Genomic DNA, 21,389 nt, shown 5'->3' with positions numbered 1-21,389 from the left:
GATTCGAACTCCTTGCGGGCAGCTGCGTACTTTTCGGGTGGTAATCGGCGAGGTCTTGCGAATGTTTCGATTCGGTGCGTCACTTCGGACTGCAGTAAGGTGCCAGGAGTGGATAGTGCAGTTAACCCGGGAAATTCCTTTAGGAGAGTGGCGATCGGTGAGGTGGAATCACATACTTTTACGGTTGGTTCCGACGGGTTTTGGCTCGGCACTCCGGTAGAACGTACGTTCGTTAAGGCGTCGACAAGATATTTTTTGCGCAAGTCCACTAGGAGATGGAAATGTTGGAGAAAATCGGCTCCAATAATCGCTGTCCCCACGTCTGCGATGATGAAGTTCCAAAGGAAAGATCGGTGAAGTCCCAAATCGAGAGTATAGAGCGACTCACCGTAAACCTGGATTGGTGTAGAATTAGCGGCGAACAGCTTCATGGTGGAGGGTTTACTCGGGATGGAACTGTGTTGTCGAGGGATTACTGAAACGTCTGCACCGGTATCGATTAAGAATTTGATGTTAGTTTTTGGATCGGTTATTACGAGACGATAGCTATGGGTCGAAAGTACGTGTATCTGTTGAGGTTGGCCTCTGGTTAAGCGTCAATCGGAAGCAGTGGCCGTGTTACTACCCTGCTGCCGATTGTTGAAGGAGCAGGGGGCACGACAGTTCCGCGCCACTTGCCCGTACTGCGTGTGGTAATAGCAGTGTCCGCTGGGTGTTACCACATCCTGGTTCAGTTGACGTTGCCGGGTACGTGAGCGTGGTCGCGTGCGTTCTCGTTCGTTGAGCTTGCTCAGTACGGCGTCCAAGCGCTGACCTAACTCCGTTACGTGCCGAGAAAGACGTTCGAAGTCCTCGTTGCGTACTTCGTGGATGGTTTGGTACGGGCCCGTTTGGTGGTATAACGCGAACGAATCCATAACAGAGTCTGCTACTTTAGCTCGAGCGTTGGTATCCGTGTTAGTGGCAATAACGGCGGACTGGACGTATGGCGGGAGACGGCCGATCCACAAATCTACCAGCATAGAGTCCGTCATTGCTCCATTTGCGGCGCGGCGCATCTCCGCTAATGGCTGCGATGGTTTTCGGTCCCCGAGGTTCATTTCGGCGAGCAGACGATGCAAGCGGCTTCGTTGCGACTCTTCAAAGTGCTCAATTATTGCACGCTTTGCTACCTCGTAACGGTCCGTAGCGTACTGGCGAATGTTTTCCAACAGGGGGCGAAGCTCAGGAAGGACACGAAGCGGTATACGCGTTCTAAGAATGTGAAAACGGCGAATATGTTGGTTCGTGGTGATATTCCACGCATCGAACCAGTTTTCCAATGCGAAGAAAAAGGTTTGAATGTCAGTGGTGTCCATCTCCTGTGGTTTCAGCTGCATGGTATTCAAAGTGTCAACCTGCGATTCGGGCGGCATGATCGTGGCGTCGCAGGCGGACGGCCCTGGTACGCGCGCGGTATTCGGGACGGGCGGTGTTGGTACGTGAGGCGATTTGGATCCATTCGCGGCTGGATCGCCACTCGGGGTTACGCCATCGGGAGTCGATACGTCGCGGACCGGCGGACTGTGCAACATCCTTACGACTAAGGTTAGTTAAAAAAGGATGAATCTTACCTTAGTGGCGGGGCGCAAGTAGTCCAGCTGAGGTTGGCTCGGTCGATCCTTCGACGAAGAAAAATCCGCACACGCGGTCGATGGTGTCAGGATTAGTCGCTCGTTGGCTGCGTTCGTCGATGACGCCGGTGGTGCGGGAAACGAGGGGCGATGATCTTCGGTGGCGTTCGGTCGATGGTGTCGGCGAGAAGAGAACGATAGCTGCGTGCGCTGACGACGTCTTCGGTGCACGGTCGAAAAATTTCACGAAAGTAGCTCGAGCAAAATTCTGACGCAATCCGCTCGGCGTGGGCCTGCGCACATTCACACACACACACACACACACACACACACACACACACACACACACACACACACACACACACACACACACACACACAACACACACACACACACACACACCACACACACACACACACACACACACACACACACACACACACACACACACACACACACACCACACACACACACACACACACACACACACACACACACACACACACACACACACACACCACACACACACACACACACACACACCACACACACACACACACAACACACACACACACACACACACACACACACACACACACACACACACACACACACACACACACGGTGCACACACACACACACACACACACACACACACACACACACACACACACACACACACACACACACACACACACACACACACACGGTGCACACACAAAAACCGCGTGGGTCTGGAGCGCGCTCGGCGGTACGTGTGAGGTTATGATCGGCGGGTGCGCAAACACGTACGGGTACCAAAATGCTCGGCGGGTGTGCGACACGGCGCGGGGTGTGTCAGCAAAATGTTCGGCGATCGCTCAGCACCGAGAGGAAACTTTTCCACTAGGATCGATCGCTCCGTCAGGGCAAAATGTTCCTCAACCGTGTTCCTCACCGTCGGCCACCTTCGGTGTCGATTTGCGCTCACGTGGGTTCGGGGTTTGTGCACGGGGTTTTTTTTCGCTGGCCGAGCTTGCGTGGTGCCTCTTTCGTGGTCGGCCGCTCCTCGATGATGGGGGGAAACGTTGCCGTCGGTCCGGACCGTGGAACAATGGAATCACGTTTTTTTCCGGCTGGACACGGTGTTCGTCAGGTTACCACTCACTCACTCGCGCACGCGATCACGTCGGGGTCACCAGTTTTAGGGGGTCGATTTAGTTCGGATTTATCTTTTCCCTAATTTTATGTCGCGAACGCGTTGGGTTTCGTGAGTATGTAACAATGAATTTTTATTCTACACTATCTTCGGAACGGTTGCGCACGTTCGTTCGAGAGGGGTTCGCGATGAGGATTTTTACGATCGCGGAGCGAAGGAAGAGGTCTGTTCGCTTTCGAGGTTGGGTTGCAAGAGATAGAATGTGCTCGCTGACAGCAGGAAGTGTAGCGCTGGACACGCGGCGCACGTCACTTTGACACATTCGGGTGCCTGGTGAGTGCGCTCCACGGAGATCCGTGTCTTTGTCCTTGGATGTCACGATCGCTCACGATTCTAACGCCAGATGGCGGTCTGGTCGCTACAAGCGCAATGAGTTCAAACGCTGCAATGTAAAAATGACTACGGAATCGCTAGCTCACGCTGGAGGGTTTGCTGCGCAACGCACAGAACCTTTATTCGCATTAACACGTTCAGCCCGGCGCTTGTTTTCCTCAACATTCCGTTCCGCCGGCATCTAGAACGCAATCTGATCGTGAAACCGGCATACTGGAAAGTCTGTGTTGTCTTCCGGAATGTTATGATTCATTGGTCAAAGAAAGGAAGGTGTTCATGAAAGTGGCGTATTAGGGGAATCGGGGGAAAGATGAGATGAGGCTCCTGTACATGGTAACTGATGACCGGGAGGAGGGGGTACTGGCACACATCTGTTGGGAGATTGAACAGCATACTTAAATTGACGGCGGGGGCGGGCTTCGACCCCTACACTCATCGGTCACAGGCCCTACAATTATTTCCGGCATGAGGGGGGAGGGGGGGGGCAAATGACTCTCCAGCCACTTGGCCACAACGACCATTTTTCCGAGGTCCTTTTCGCTAATACTCTGTCCACTTGTACGGTGTCGACGATGTTTTTTATTGTGAAAGTGCATCCTTCCCCCTGCATGCAGCGTATGCATTGGGCAGGAGACAGTGTGGCAGTATGCAAGTTGCCTGCTGGATATGAGCGGTCCCGCGGCACCGCCATCATTCCTCACATCTTAACAGCATGCCCGTCATGGGTTCTATCCGCGTATGAACCGTCCGCAAAATAGCAAGGGCTGACTCTCCGGCTACGTGGTAATCAAGTCCTGAAAAGGCCGGCATGATCGCGTAGGCCAGCGGTCGCCAAACTTTTGAGGTAAAGGGCCAAATTAAGTAAATGATCAAGTGCCGCGGGCCAGGAGAATGCGGTTTTTTATCATTGTGCTTTAATTATTACAATTTAAACTTACAACGTTGTTTTTCTGTAATTATATCATCTAAGCATGGTTCAAAATTGATAATACCTGCTTTAAAAACTAATTGTAATTTTTAATCATTTGAGAATCGGCAATAGATGGCCAAAAATGTGATTAGTCAAAAAATAACAAAAAAAGGATCAATATCGCTTCTTGAAGACCCCATCCTTCCACGCTGCAAAAAATATTGCGGATATTCCGGAGATGATACAAAAGTCGTAACGGCTAAACAAATATCGAAGCAAAGGTGGAGTCAGTAATTCTTAAAATGCTTTATGGACAAGTCATGCCATGTCAGATAGATTGATAACTGATTCCTTATGATAAAGCACTTTGACAATCGTTGAACTCATAAACAGCAACAGTGTGGAATCGTCGTTCTCGTTTTTAACAACAGGGGTTTTTAATGTTCGCTTTTGCTTTCAAATACGATCGAAAATATCGCTCAAATAGTTTATCTTTACCCGCTTTAACAAAATGTTATTTGCACTTTGAATGGTAGTATCCCATGAAACAATAGTAAACCTCTATCAGTCACCTCACCTTAACACCTCTATCAATCGAACTCTAACCATGATGGCCAAAAAAGGGAACCAACCAACTTAGAAGCGTGCGCGATCAACGAATAACACCCCGTAGCGTCTTAAATTGACTTAGTACAGAAGTTTGTCGTCGCATAAGAACGTTACGGCGTTTTGGTCGCCAAAATCAAGGCACTATTCGGCAACCATCAAAGCATCGTAAGAAAGCCCAGGTTCATTTTTGAGGTTCCAAAAGATGCAAAAAATGAAGACAGAGGGACAAGTGTCTACATTACTGCGTTATCTGGATCGGGAGATCGATACAACCCGCTAAACAGTGAAATAGTTCTTGAGAAACATGAACATATGTTTATATCAGGAAGCAAAAATCGCGTCCACTGGCTTCGCAGCGGCAAACAATGACGCCAAAACTCACTGCTTTCATTTCAGGTTAATTTTGGCAGAATTTGGATAATACACCTTAGTCTGCAAACTGATACAACATCCGTAACATGTGTTCCATTGAATTTTTCTGCACCAACATGATGGAAAAGCTTTTCTCTAAAAATTTGTCGAAAAAATTTTGATGCCTTTGTCCATCATGGTGAAAATTCGGGATAACTGACGAAAGGCAATTCGCAAAGTCTGAGATAAATTTGTGCAAGTAAGCTTAAATAATTACCTTTCAAATGATGTAAATGTAAAGAAATTGTCTCTCCTAGTTTTTTTCTACAGCTAGCCGAAAAAAGGCATTTTTTACGTAAAAGTTGCGGGGATATTGATCTTGAGTTCAAACATACCGAACGACCCGTCATTCCATAGTCTTCTTCTTCTTTTGGCTCAACAACCGTTGTCGGTCAAGGCCTGCCATTCCATAGTACTTTAATTAAAGTTGAAAGAGTTCGTTGGCATAAAATGCTATTCTAAAAGATATTTAGTAATTTGTATACGAATAGTTTCTTCCCATTTTTCAAAATCAGTCAAAACCTTTCGCGGGCCGGATAGAATGTTGCGGCGGGCCGCATTTGGCCCGCGGGCCGGACTTTGCCGACCGCTGGCGTAGGCTATTACGCCAATAATTACAATAATAAGAAAAACTTATCATAACAGTCCACACCCGGGGAAGAGTTTGTCTTGACTTTGTTGCTGCCGGGCTATCGCTACGGCGCGACAAATCAACGGAATAAAATCGACCAAAACATGAACCTACCGATCCGAACCCATTCCATGGCATTGCCAGTCGCTCGGCGTCATGATACCGACTCCAAGCCAACAAGCCGCCAGATTCTAGACGGACAGGTGCAGCAGCATACGCGCACCGTAATAAACAAATCCAGAATCCTCTTTTGTATGGATTCAATTCAAAATGTTGTTTCCACTTGCATCCGCGAGCAGATTTGGAAAGAAATATGCTACAGATCACATGCACTTTTGCTTCGATCGTGTGTCTCTTTAATACCCCCAACAGCAGAACCGGTCGCAAAGATGGTGGTGCCTATTCAATGGTAGTATTGTCTCGTAGGTAGCGGTAATCGATCGGGCGGCGTACAGTGCGTTTTCTGAGAATGCATGGAGTGTGTAGACGCAGCCGGTGACAATGCACGCATCACGATCAAACAGTTTTGGGGTTCCCGCACGCACGCACTTACACACCCGCGCGCACGCGAGCACGCACCCACGAAAGCGCGCACGCGAGCACGCACCCCCCACCAACCCCCCCCCCCCCTCCCGCATGATCGATTACGGCTACCTTATCGGAAGAAAGACTGGTTCAGTTATCTTGTAGCGCATCCTCATTCAAAGCATCGGGCGGGGTGGGGGATCGCGGCATGATAGAGTGAACGGTCACTTTCCCCGCGCTGTGTGCGTGTGTGTGTGTCGAGTCCCAAAAACTGGAGACAGATTTCGGCAAATTAAAAAAAAAATATAAACACTATACACTGTGCTACATGATGCATAGAAGGTCGTTGAAGCATCAAACATGTTCAAATTGAAAAATATTAGATTAGTTTTAGACGTTCTCCTACGCTTGTTTTAAATAGGCTTCTTCACCCTCAATTGGCAGGGGCATCGAATGGTCTCATCAGCAGCGGCACGAAATAAAATAATCCATCAATACACCGATAACACTTTAAATCCCAAAATGAACCAGCTTCTCCCGCATCGTCAAGGTCACACACAATAAATAAATGCTAACACATACCAAATACAATACACATCCGCAATGTACATATACACCAACGCATACACACAATCAGCTGACGGCGAAAGGCACGGGCTGAAGCGCAAGTAAGGCAAGTCAGGGAGGGGAAAGGGAGCGAGAGGAAGAGGAGGAGAATGGGCGCCAATATTTTTGAATTTTTCGACCGTTTTTTTTGCTCTGCCGTCTGAAATAGTTCATCCATTTCTTCAACAGATGGCGCTCGTTCTGCACCTAAAAACTGCAATAAATACGCCGGCTATCGTCCCGCTGCGCAAATTCGAGCAGTTTTCTGCGTAGTTTTTTGCGTCGTTTTGTGTCAAAAAATACGCAAAAAAATACGCTAAACTTCAGCCAAAACTACGATAGCCGGCGTATTTATAAATACGCCGGCTATCGTAGTTTTGGCTGAAGTTTAGCGTATTTTTTTGCGTATTTTTTGACACAAAACGACGCAAAAAACTACGCAGAAAACTGCTCGAATTTGCGCAGCGGGACGATAGCCGGCGTATTTATTGCAGTTTTTAGGTGCAGAACGAGCGCCATCTGTTGAAGAAATGGATGAACTATTTCAGACGGCAGAGCAAAAAAAAACGGTCGAAAAATTCAAAAATATTGGCGCCCATTCTCCTCCTCTTCCTCTCGCTCCCTTTCCCCTCCCTGACTTGCCTTACTTGCGCTTCAGCCCGTGCCTTTCGCCGTCAGCTGATTGTGTGTATGCGTTGGTGTATATGTACATTGCGGATGTGTATTGTATTTGGTATGTGTTAGCATTTATTTATTGTGTGTGACCTTGACGATGCGGGAGAAGCTGGTTCATTTTGGGATTTAAAGTGTTATCGGTGTATGGATGGTTTATTTTATTTCGTGCCGCTGCTGATGAGACCATTTAATGGCCGTGCCAATCGAGGGTGAATAAGTCAATTTCAAACAAGCGTACGAGAGCGTCTAACACTAATCTAATATTTTTTAATTTGAACATGTTTGATGCTTCAACGACCTTCTAAACATCATGTAGCACGGTGTATAGTGGCAATAAATTTTTTTTTTCAATGTGCCGGAATTTGTCTCGAGTTTTCTGGCCACGACACACACACACGGACACACACACAGCGCGGGGAAAGTGACCGTTCACTCTATCATGTCGCGATCCCCCACCCCGCCCGGCGCTAGGGATGAGGATGCGCTACAAGAAACCTGAACCAGCCGTTCTATCGAGAAAGTAGCCGTAATCGATCATGCGTGGACGGGGGGGGGTGATCTAGTGGGGGGGGGAGTGCGTGCTTGCGCGACTTCGGGGGTGCGTGCTCGCGAGCGCGCTTTCGTGGGTGCGTGCTGGCGTGCGCGCTTTCATGCTCGCGGGCGCGCGTACATGCGCGTGTGTGTGTGTGTGTGTGTGTGTGTGTGTGTGTGTGTGTGTGTGTGTGTGTGTGTGTGTGTGTGTGTGTGTGTGTGTGGGTTTGCGCGTGCGTGTTTGTGTGTGAGTTTGCGCGCGCGTGTTTGTGTGTTTGTGTGTGTGCGTGCGTTTGGAAACCCCAAAACTATTTGATTCTGATGGGTACATTTTCATCCGCTGCGGCTACAAAGTCCATGCATTTTCGATCTCGCTACCTGAGAGACAACACAACCATTGGCATTGGCATCTTTGCGATCGGCTCTGCTGTTGGGGGTATTAAAAAGACACACGATCTAAGTAAACGTGCGTGTGATATGTTGCACATTTATTTCTAATTCAGCTAGCGGACGCAAGTGGAAACAACATTTTGAATTGAATCCATACAAACGAGGATTCTGGATTTGTTTATTACGGTGCGCGTATGGTGCTGCACCTGTCCGTCCAGAATCTGGTGGCTTGTTGGTTTGGAGTAGTTATCATAACGCCGATTGACAGGCAATGCCTTGGAATGGGTTCGGATCGGTAGGTTCATGTTTTGGTCGAGTGCATTCCGTGTATTTGTCTCGTCACAGCGGTAGCCCGGCAGCAACAAAGTCAAGACAAACTCTTACCCGGGTGTGGACTGCTATGCTAAGTTCTTTTTATTATTATTATTATTATTATTATTATTATTATTATTATTGGCGTAATAGCCAACGCGATCATGCCGGCCTTTTCAGGACTTGAGTACCACGTAGCCGGAGCCGGTGACTCTTGCTACGGCGGACGGTTCATACGCGATTAGAACCCACGACGGGCATGCAGATGTGCGGAATGATGGCGGTGCCGCGGGCCCGCTCCTATCCAGTGTGCAACCTGCATACTGCCACACTGTCTCCTGTCCGGTGCATACGCAGCAGGCAGGGGGAAGGATGCACATCCACAGTAAAAAAAAAACCCGTCATGAACCAGCGGTGGATCTAACGGTAGGCGGACTAGGCGGTCACCGAAGATCTCTAGTCTGTAGTATGCCGTATGTCTACAAGTGGACAGAGTGTTAGCGACAAGGGCCCTCGGAAAGATGGTCATTGGGGCTCCGTGGCAGGAGAACCATTTGCATCCCCCCCCCCCCCTCCATGGCGACAACAATTTTAGGGACTGTGACCAATGATCGTAGGGGTCCTATGGCCACCCCACCCCCCCCCCACTCCCCCGCCGGCAATATAAGTATACTGTTCTATTTCCCTACAGCTGTGTGCCAGTACCCCCTGCTCCCTGTCATCAGTTACCATTTAGAGGCGCCTCAACTCGTCTTTCCGCCTAGGGACCCCGATTCCCCTAATCCGCCACTATCAAACACACCTTCCTTTCTTTGACCGATGGATCATAACATTCCGGAAGAAATTACATTTGGCGACAGTTTTGCATACACACACACACTCACAACCATGCGCAGGATGCTTAGCATATCTATGTAATCCACAACAGACGAAAGCAAAAGCTTAGTGTTAGAAACGTGTTAGAGCGAATTAGGGTTCTGCGCGTTGCACAGCAAACCCTCCATCGTGCGCTAGCGATTCCGTAGTCATTTTTACATTGCAGCAATTGAACTTATTGCGCTTTTTTGGTTTGATTTGTGAAAATGCAACTTCATCGCCGCAATGTTTGTTAACGGCATTTTTAGGCGCCACAACAGCTCGCGAGCATTGACCACACGCGAGAAAGAGATGGCGCTATGGAGGGAATGAGCACGGACGATGGCTGACAGCGATTGGCCGTCTGACGCACCAACACATCCAAACCTTCGGCAGCGCGCTCAGGCGAGGGGAATGAGGCGGAGCCAGGGACGGGCAGCTCGACGAGCTGCTTGACAAATTTGCCGTTGGAGGGAAAAAGATGGCATGATAAAATTCTCCGAACGGCATGATTTCTTCCGTCGCTTTGCGCAGCGGGTAGATTTATGCCGATGGAAGATTTCCTAGGATTAAAAAAGGGGAGGGAACGGGTACCACGATTCTCTCCCGCTTCCATACAAAATACACGGTGCGCTCGTTCAATACTCGCGCCCATGCGCGAGCATCCTTTCGTGTGCTTGTGTTTGTTTCTTTCGTGCAGCGATCGCTCACACTCGCTGCGTATTTTTTTGTTATCTAAAGCTAAACAAAAAAAAACACAAACACGCGTAGATCTTTTTTTCATCACTTTATTGAAACATTTACATAACTTTACACGATTTCACATATTAACATACACAATATTAAACTAAAATAAAATAAAAATAAAATAACGTTGAAGTGGCCGGATATCTGCATAGATCCTTTTGTACACGTTGATTGCTGTAAAAAAGGTACAAAATGAAGCTGCGCGATGTACATAACATGCATTACGAATCATTCGCGCAGCTTCATTTCAATTCGCAAAACACTTGAACACTTGAACACTTTACAAAATCATAACACCAATCGTCCAGGACTTAGGCTGACACACGTGCGGCCACTCGTTGAGGATCCTTGAGCTGTACTGACGATTTCGTGTGGTAGCAAGAATGAGAGCACACAGAGCAACTTTCGGTGCAGCAGTGCAAGCGAGACACCGATATCAGCACAGCGATGCGATCAGATCAAACTCGATCAGCGAGCGACACGAAGCAGGAACGTAGCACCGCTCAGGAACAATGAGGACTGGAGCAGGTGCGATCACGGAGCGGCGCGAAGCAGGAACGTAGCACCGCTCAGGAACGATGACCACCGGAGCAGGTGCGAGGTCGCACGGTGCAGTCACTGGACGGCACAGTGCGATCACGGAGCGACACGAAGCAGGAACGTAGCACCGCTCAGGAACGATGAGGACCGTATTGGAATAAGCAACATATCAGAGTTGCATAGTAGGCTTGTTATATCTTATTTAATGTTCATTCTGATTCAATAAATCTTAAACACTACACATACTTTCAATAGGTTATGGGCCCAGTGCAACGCGGATTAAATTGAATTAGAATCAGTGGAGTTCATCGTTTCATTTTTTTTCCGGAGTTTCATAAGTGCTTGGTTGGTCGAAAAAAAAAAAAAAAAAGGTTGAACCCTGTCGCAAGAAAAAATGGCGGACGACAAGATTGAGAAACTTAACGACCAGAATTTTGAAATATGGAAGTTCAAAATGGAGCTAAAGTTGACTAAGGAGAAGCTGATGAAAACCGTGAAAGAACCGAAGCCAACGGAGGAAAAAGAGATGGCGGCCTGGTCTGAAAAAGACGGAGAGGCGCGTCATATGATCGGTTTGGCCGTGGAAAACGATCAATTGGTCCACATTTGCCGGAAAAATACCGCGAAGGAAATGTGGGACACTCTCATGAGCATCCACGAAGTAGAATCTATGAATACGATGATGACGGTAATGCGAAAGATGTGTTCTTTGAAGCTGCCAGAAGACGGCAATCTTCCAGAGCATCTTAAGCAGTTGACGGCGTTGCACAATCGTTTGGAAGTGGCAGATAAGGGCTTAAAGCCTCGACAGTTTGTGGCTGTAATGCTTTCAAGTCTTCCTATGTCCTACGGAACACTCATCAACGTCATCGAAAGCTACCCGAAGGATCAAATCACGGTGGATTTTGTAAAGAATAAATTGCGCGACGAGTGGCGTCGCAGGCAAGAATGTTACGGTTTTCAAAGTGGCCCGAGTGATGAAAAGGCGTTGAAAATTGGAACCAACATCAAGGTTTTGCCAAAGATGAAGAAACGTGGTGTTTGTCATTTTTGTCAAGAAGAGGGACATTTTATTCGAGATTGTCCACTGATGGCTGACGTTCGAAAAGACTTTTGTATGAAAAACAACCGGAGAGGTGCCAGAGCCAACTTAGTTAAAGAAGTTCACCCTAAAAAGGAGATGTGTTTGAACGTCACATCAGTATGTGAAGGAAACTGGTGGTATCTGGATTCTGGCGCGACGTCACACATGACAAACAATGAATTTTTTTTGAAAAACAAAAATTCGTCCAGAAAACCGGAGATTTGCTTAGCTGATGGGACGAATATAGCGTGTAAAGGTACTGGTATTGGAACAATCGTGTCTGATACAGACAATGGTGATCGAGTGAAGGTTACACTTAACGATGTTATGATTGTTCCATCACTTGCTGGAAATTTGCTCTCGGTGAGTAAGATTTGTGACCTTGGATTCAACATTTTATTCGATAGAAACGGTTTCAAAATTATGCGAGGACAAGAAACAATGATTTTAGGCGAGCGACATAGTGGACTCTATCGGCTGGAAAATTACGTGGAAAAAGTACTACTTACAAAATCGAAACACCCGGAATTGTGTGAACATCTGTGGCACCGTCGTTTGGGCCATAGAGATCCCGAAGCCATCTCTGCGATTGTTCGAAAAGAACTTGGATATGGACTAGAAATCAAGAGGTGCGATGTTCAGCGTGTCTGCGGAGTGTGTTGCGTAGGAAAGATGAGTCGCTTATCGTTCCCGAAAGAATCTTCAAGTAAGTCGCATACAGTTGGTGATTTAATTCATTCTGATATTGGAGGCCCTATGGAAGTTACTACACCGGGAGGTAACAGATTTTTTATGACGATGTTAGATGATTTTAGTGGATATACTGTTATCTATCTGTTGAAGGCAAAGTCAGAGGCTGAGTATAAAATACATGAATATTTTAACTTAGTAAAAAAATCAGTTTGGGCGCTATCCAAGAATCCTACGCACGGATGGAGGAGGAGAATATTCTGGAGCAAAATTGAAGAAGTTTTTAGCGGAAAGCGGGACTATTCATCAAAAGACAGCTCCTTATTCACCTCAACAGAACGGAAAAGCGGAACGAAAGAATCGATATGTTGTGGAAATGGTTAGGTGCATGCTTGCTGAGTCTGGTCTCGGAAAGCAGTATTGGGGGGAAGCAATAACGGCTGCAAACTATTTGCAGAATCGGCTACCATCATCATCAATTGAGAAGACACCGTATGAATTTTGGCATAATAAGAAACCATCATATAGTCATATCAGAATTTTTGGTTCGGAAGCATACGTACATGTACCCAAAGAGAAGCGTTTTAAACTTGATGTGAAGGCGAAGAAAATGTTTTTCGTTGGATATGCTGAAGATCGAAAAGCCTATCGTTTTTTAGATCGTAAAACTAATCAGATAGTGATAAGTAGAGATGCCAAATTTATAGAAATACCCGAAACGGATTTGGAGAGAAACAACACTGAATCGATTGAACCAACTATCGAAATGGTGCAACTACCATCGTCGAGGACCACACGGATGAAAAATTACGAAAGTATTGAAACACAAACCGAAGCAGTGGCTGAGATTGAAGATCATGAAACCACCATCACACAGGAACTCGAAACAATGATACATGATGAACCATTGGATGAACTGGACGATACGGTTTATGAAAACGCGTCCGAGGGTGAACAGTCATTTCAAGAACTTCAATTAGAGGAAATTCCTCGACGATCATTGCGACCTAATAAGGGTGTTCCTCCCAAGCGGTTGATTGAGGAAGCTTTAATCGCCAAAGAGGAGGAGAAGGAACCTAGAAACATACAGGAGGCGCTAAACTGTGAGGACAGTTTTGAATGGAAGAAAGCCATGGCCGATGAGCTGAAATCTCATGCAACAAATGGTACATGGGATTTGGTGAATCTACCCGCAGGCCGTAAACCAGTTGGCTGTAAATGGGTTTACAAACGGAAGCGAAACGCAGCTGGCAATATTTTGAAATACAAAGCGCGGCTGGTGGCACAGGGATTTAGTCAAAAATATGGGGAAGATTATGATGAAGTTTTTGCCCCCGTTACAAAGCAGACAACCCTAAGGACTTTATTGGCCATTGCAAGCATGAAAAAGCTGATTCTGAAGCACTTCGATGTGAAGACTGCATACTTGTATGGTAATCTCGAAGAGGAGATATATATGAAACAACCTGTTGGCTATGAGAAGAAAGGAGCAGAAAAGCTAGTATGCAGATGTAGCGTACCTCATCCACGCACTACAGTTGTCATCCAAGCGTCATGTAGTGTCACCGTGTGCATCACGATTTTGTCATCCAACCTATAACTGAAGGACGTGTATGATTGGCAACACCAGAAGAAAATGCGCCTTTTCTGGCAGCACTGGCCCACTCGATGTCAAACGTCAAGCTGAGATCTTCATCCTCTTTCTGCTTCCGCACTTCCAACGCGATGGACGTACGTCGAGTCCGAAGAATCACAGCTCTTTATAGTGCGCAATTTGTAACATGTACAATAAAGCACTAAACTGGTGACCCCGACGTGATCTTTCGGACTTTTTGGTGAGTTAGTGAAAATAGTGCGGTGTGGTGCTACACTTGATCCAGCAAACGCTTCCTCAGCGTGCCTACATTGATTACCCCCTACCGCGCCCCGTCTGCTGCGTTCCACTCAACATGAAATTCATGCAATTGATCGAACCAACGCGCAACGCTCGACGTAGTTTTTGCACAAACAGCCAAGCCGACGCGCATCGTTCTACGCAGTACTTTTGCACATCGACCTACATCTGATCCACACCGCTGTAAGTGTAAATATTCACACCACCAACGTCGTTCAACAGGAAGAGCCCGCAATTTCATTAAAATTGCGGCCCGGAACACACCGCTGACGCATTATCATTCGGGAAATGACATCAACGCGATCGCCGAATGCTCGATTCTTTATTGATTTTCCTGCGATGACGAGGTTACCAGGAGGTGGAACATCTTTTCCGGAATTTCGATCGTCCGCCTAATCTAACTATTACTCCGTGGCCGATGATCATAATCGTTCGCATGCTATGGCCTCTCAAATGACCCTGCGATTCGTCTGGCTAAGCAATCGACAAGAGCGCTGCTTATGCCAACAACCGTGTCCACGTATACCTGTACGGATACTGCCCAACACTTCGCTGACGAGCGAAGCAACACTCGTTTCCACGTACAATCGTACGGAATCGACCATACTCTGCTGCAGTATGCACTGCATATGCCATTAACCGTATCCACGTACATCCGCGTACGAATACTACCGATCTTTTCAACGAGGAGAGTAATGTATATGCCAGCTACCGTGTCCACGTACAACCGTACGGATACCATCAAACTTTTCGCCGAGAATAATGCTGCAACAATCGTCTCCACGTACAGCCGTACGGATTCGATCTTACTCTTCGTTGATGAGAGCGCTACTTGTCTCAACAAATGAATCCACGTACAACCGTACGGATACAGTAAAACGTTGCACCGACGATGCCACCACTGAGTATTCAAAGCGGTTCTTTCCTGAAAAATGTATTCATATCCTGCTCTATCGCCGGTTTCATCGCCAACCTGACCACCAACGAAAGGATTTAATTAGGAAACTGCATAGCCAGTTGAGTGAAGCCATTACTACTCTTCCAACCTGATGCCAGCGTACGCGTTTCGACCAACACCCGGTTCATGTTCCTGAGGTACCTGCCACTTCTTCAGTCACTCCGACTAGGGTTGCTTATCCAGACGTCTTATCATCATCTTGTTCTAACACAACTAGCCGCAACCCTAGTCTAGGAGGGGAGTACTGTAGCGTACCTCATCCACGCACTACAGTTGTCATCCAAGCGTCATGTAGTGTCACCGTGTGCATCACGATTTTGTCATCCAACCTATAACTGAAGGACGTGTATGATTGGCAACACCAGAAGAAAATGCGCCTTTTCTGGCAGCACTGGCCCACTCGATGTCAAACGTCAAGCTGAGATCTTCATCCTCTTTCTGCTTCCGCACTTCCAACGCGATGGACGTACGTCGAGTCCGAAGAATCACAGCTCTTTATAGTGCGCAATTTGTAACATGTACAATAAAGCACTAAACAGACTTAGGAGGAGCATTTACGGGCTGAAGCAGTCCGCCCGGTGCTGGAATCATCGATTACATGACGTTCTTGTTGGAATGCAATTTGTGCAAAGTAGTGCGGATCACTGCTTATACACAAAAGATGTTAGCGGCGATCGAATCTACATCTTAGTGTACGTCGATGATATTTTAGTCGGAAGTAAGAAAGAAGCTCATATAGGGGAAATTTATTATTGTTTGAAAAAGGAATTTGAAATGACGGATCTAGGAGACCTGAACTATTTTTTAGGTCTAGAAGTTCATCGACAGAATGGAAATTATAGTATTTCACTAGAGAGTTACATCGAACGAGTTGCTGAACGTTTTGGACTCCGTGACGCGAAAATTGCAAAGTCACCCATGGAAGAAGCATTCGCAAAGATGGAAACCGAGAGTGTCCTACTGCAAGATTCGTCTACGTACAAAAGCCTAGTCGGAGCACTTTTTTATATCGCAGTGTGTGCTAGACCGGACATAGCGGTGAGTACATCACTACTTGGACGTCGTGTGGCCTCACCAACAGAGGCAGATTGGACAGCTGCAAAACGTGTAGTACGTTATTTGAAAGGGACGAAACATTGGCGATTACACTATGACGACAAGGCAACAGGTTTAGTTGTATATTCAGATGCTGACTGGGCTGGAGATCTAAAGACCAGAAAATCGACGTCTGGAATGTTATTCTTGCTGGCAGGAGGAGCTATTTCCTGGGCTAGCCGATTACAAACATGCGTCACATTATCGTCAATGGAAGCAGAATTCGTGGCGTTGAGCGAAGCGAGCCAGGAAATCGTTTGGTTACGTCGTCTGTTGGAAGATCTTGGTGAAGCTCCACGACAACCTATTGTAGTGATGGAAGACAACCAAAGTTGTATAAAATTCATAGGGTCAGAGCGTATAAATCGACGTTCGAAGCATATTCATACAAGGGAATGCTTTGTGAGTGAATTATGCAACAATGGAATAATTAAACTGGAATATTGCCCTACAGAAGATATGTTAGCTGACATGCTAACCAAGCCGCTTGGAGCAATCAAGATAGTCAAACTATCATTACAATTGGGTTTAAAATCCTAATTATCTGATTACGTTGAGGAGGAGTATTGGAATAAGCAACATATCAGAGTTGCATAGTAGGCTTGTTATATCTTATTTAATGTTCATTCTGATTCAATAAATCTTAAACACTACACATACTTTCAATAGACCGGAGCAGGTGCGATCACGGAGCGGCGCGAAGCAGGAACGTAGCACCGCTCAGGAACGATGAGGACCGGAGCAGGTGCGATCACGAAGCGACGCGAAGCAGGAACGTAGCACCGCTCAGGAACGATGAGGACCGGAGCAGGTGCGATCACGGAGCGACGCGAAGCAGGAACGTAGCACCGCTCAGGAACGATGAGCACCGGAGCAGGTGCGAGGTCGCACGGTGCAGTCACTGGACGGCACAGTGCGATCACGGAGCGACACGAAGCAGGAACGTAGCACCGCTCAGGAACGATGAGGACTGGAGCAGGTGCGATCACGGAGCGACACGATGTAGGAACGTAGCACCGCTCAGGAACGATGAGGACCGGAGCAGGTGCGAGGTCGCACGGTGCAGTCACTGGACGGCACAGTGCGATCACGGAGCGACACGAAGCAGGAACATAACACCGCTCAGGAACGATGAGGCACTGCGCATCCACGAAGCGATGATGAGCAGGAACGGATGGGCATGGTGAATGGGGTGCGATGATAACCTGATAGTCACTTCTCACTCCCATTGCTTTCGACGTGCAGCATCGTATGGTGTTTCTTGGAGCATACTTGGCATCGTTTCTCGCAAGGGCATTTTGCTGCAGCATGTTGTCGGGAGAAGCAATTGATGCACTTACCTAAGGCCATTATGTAATTGGTACGCTCCAAAAACGACCGCACGCGCAGTTCCGGACACAACGTGGACCCGTGCCCTGTTTTATCGCACGCATAACACCGTCGCACCGCCATCCATGATTGGTTTCTATTGCCTATTGTTCCGATATTCGCATGTCGGCCTTCTGCGAGCACAGTAGCGGACAGCATCGCGCGCCCCGTCCGCGCCGGTGCGTGGTTCGTAGCGGGACGTTCCGTCCGGAAGTTGTTTCCTGGGTTGGCCTTTGGTTCGTAGTAGAGGGTGTTGGCCAACTGATCTAGCTCGTTGCGGAGTACTTTCCACGTAGGGATCTGCTGAGAATCCAGGCGGCGAGTGATCTGAGCAGCGGTTTCTTCGTCCAACTTGCTCAAAACGAAGCTCACTATCATTCCGTCTTCCACTGCTGACGCGGCTTGATCCATTTTGCCAGCAATCTGGCGCGCTGACGATGTCGATGTTTCAACGGCGTCGATAAGCCTCATCAATGCCGTTGAAGACGCTGCTGTCAATTTGGGTAACGCGTACAGCTGCTGAAAGTGGCCGAGAAATGCCACGCGCTTCTTGTAGAAGCGTTCCTCAAGACGTTTCCACGCGTCTTGGAAGGTCATCCCAGCATTTTCAAATGCTTCGCAGCTGTCACGGGCTATTTCACACCGTTCAAAGCATTGGATAAGGAAAGCATAGCGGTCTGCATCTTCTTCCAACCCAGCCACGCGTTTGTTGAATCGCCCTGCGAACGCGGGCCACTCCGATGGCGATCCAGAAAATTTGGGTAGGTCTAGCCGTGGGAGATGGTTCTTCTTTGCAGTGGCCGGCAGCATCGTAGCGTCGAGTGCTGGCGTCGCAAATGTGTTTCCCGGGTGCAGCTCGGCCAAAGCGCATTTTGCCGTTGCGTACGCCTCGGTGAAGGGGACCCGTCTTGTATGAGGTCCCGCGAGACCCTTGAGCTGCAGGAGAGCATTCTGCTCCGTTCCGTTCTGTTTGCAAAATTGAGCTACTTTTTGTTGCGCGCGGCGACGTTTTCGCTGTACAGGCGGTCCCCGAGATACACGGTACCTCGGATACGCGGATTCGGAGATCCACGGTTTTCCAAATTTGATACCCAAGTAGCCTTAAGAAACTTTATTTGATTATTAACAGTTTTTTAAAGCCTTTAAAAATCAAATAGAGCTTCTTCAGAGAATATGACATTTGGCAGCGTTACATAATACCGACGTATTCCGTTACACTCGTTTTTTTCGATTCGGGTTAATATAACACACAGTGTTTTTCAAATTTTATCTACATCATTTCCAATTTATTCAATATTCGGAAAATCATTTTCCATTCTTTTTTATGCAATAATGCGTATTGATTTTCACACCAAAATATTTGTTTTGTTTAACTGTACGAAAACTATGTGTTTTCTTTTATTCATCTATTTGAATCTGCGGTGATAATAAAAAAATAATTTAGAAATAAAAAAAAATATTTTTTTTTTATTTCTAAATAAGACATGTGGAGAGTTTGATAAAGGGTATGCAATATTTGCAAATGAAAAAATCTTCATAAAAATATATATTTTCTTGGGCAAAATAATATGCTCTTGATGACGATAATTTTTGAGACATACTGTATATGGTCACGTACAGGCGGTCCCCGAGGTACACGGTACCTCTTAAACGCGGATTCGGAGATACGCGGTTTTCCAAATTTGACAGTTCTTTGAGCAAATTGTACTGATTTGACACATCCATTGTGAAATACCAAATAATTTCCGTATTGATCGATTGTGAAATACCATTTCAAAAGGTTTAAAACTGTTCAATTCAGTAGAAACATATCAAATAATTAATTTGGTGGCTCAAACAACCCCCTACTTGCAAATTTGCACGAAAATTAGTGATATTTTGGCGGGAAATCACGAGATTCGACTTACGCGGAAATTCGAGATACGCGGTATTTTGCGGCCGTTTTCGGTCCCCATTAACCGTGTATCTCGGGGACCGCCTGTACATGGCGCCTCCATTTCTTATGTCAAAAAGTTCGTCAAGCTTCGTGTGTGTAGCTTGTGTGTAGATGGCAACAAAACTAAGCGTCTGCGACAATTTCTATCAGCTATTGTTTAATTCGTGTATCATCGTGCTTTTACAACAGGTCAGTGTATCGATATTACCATTCTCTTCACATGAGCTACATAAGTTTTATATTTCGCAGCATGTTCGATTCCGATAGCGTTTGGACATCATGTTTTTCGTCCACGGCTGCAGCTGACCTCCATGCTGATATAATGGAAGAAACCCATGGAATGAAAGAAACTTATGTGATACAGTGACAAAACGATGAAATGTTGAATAAAAGTATTTGTGGTGAATTTATGCATTTATTCCATGAAATATTACCACCTTTTGTTGTAACTTAACAAAGATCTAGAAAATGCATATAGAATGAGAAAGGGCAATACAGCCATCTCTGTCGATTTGTTCGTTGAGTTTGATATGGTTCGTTAAAAATACCGGCAAAATTTTAATTTTTAACGATGCCTTGACGAAGTCAGGAAAGCGTTACGCAGTGTTTTAAGCCCTGAAATTACTGCTTCATGGAAAGCTAAAAGTAATACTTTTAGGCATACTTTTAACGGGTTTTAACAGGAGTGTGCTACTTGGGAATCCGACGATATCCAGGGCATGTAAGCAAAACTGACTTAGCATTAACCAATCCAACATAGAAGTCATATTCTATAAATGATATAACTAGTTAGCATGAAGAATAATTGTAGCAGTAATTTCGTCTTCTGTAAACTTATATATGTTGCTCATGCCAACCCAAGTAGCACAATCCTGTTAAGAAACTGTTAAAAGTATGCCTAAAAGTATTACTTTTAGCTTTCCAAACAGCTGTAATTCCAGGGCTTAAAACACTGCGTAACGCTTTCCTTGCTTCGTCGATGTTTCGTTGAATCTTAAAATTTAACCGGTTTTTTTTAACGAAAAAAGATCAAAATTAACGAAAAAATTGACAGAGATGAATATATTTTTCTATCTCTTTCGTTAGGGACATGCAAGGTCTTCGTTAAGCTTAATGTGCTTATATCTTCGTGAAATAAATTAATAAATAAAACACTGATTCGTTTATTGAATGAAAACACAATTTCACTTGATAACCGCATCACAGAATTTTCTTTCATTACGGGATTTCGTCAATCTTCATCATGGAGGTCAGCTGCTACCGTGTACGGAAAACATGATGTCCAAACGCTATCGGAATCGAACATGCTGCGAAATATAAAACTTATGTAGCTCATGTGAAGAGAATGGTAATATCGATACACTGACCTATTGTAAAAGCACGATGATACACGAATTAAACAATAGCTGATAGAAATTGTCGCAGACGCTTAGTTTTGTTGCCATCTACACACAAGCTACACACACGAAGCTCCCCGT

General features: G+C 46.3%; 1 protein-coding gene across 1 annotated transcript; it reads right to left on the bottom strand.

Moving 5' to 3' along the window:
• Positions 1-596: 596 nt before the first annotated feature.
• LOC121590627 lies at positions 597-1,574 on the bottom strand. The gene has a single exon (XM_041910456.1). It carries the CDS (start codon positions 1,572-1,574, stop codon positions 597-599), a length of 978 nt encoding a protein of 325 aa, XP_041766390.1.
• Between the last annotated feature and the right edge of the window lie 19,815 nt (positions 1,575-21,389).

This window comes from Anopheles merus, chromosome X (genome assembly GCF_017562075.2).
Source record: "Anopheles merus strain MAF chromosome X, AmerM5.1, whole genome shotgun sequence".
Taxonomy (NCBI): Eukaryota; Metazoa; Arthropoda; class Insecta; order Diptera; family Culicidae; genus Anopheles; species Anopheles merus.
This window is presented reverse-complemented; position numbering and strand designations above follow the sequence as displayed.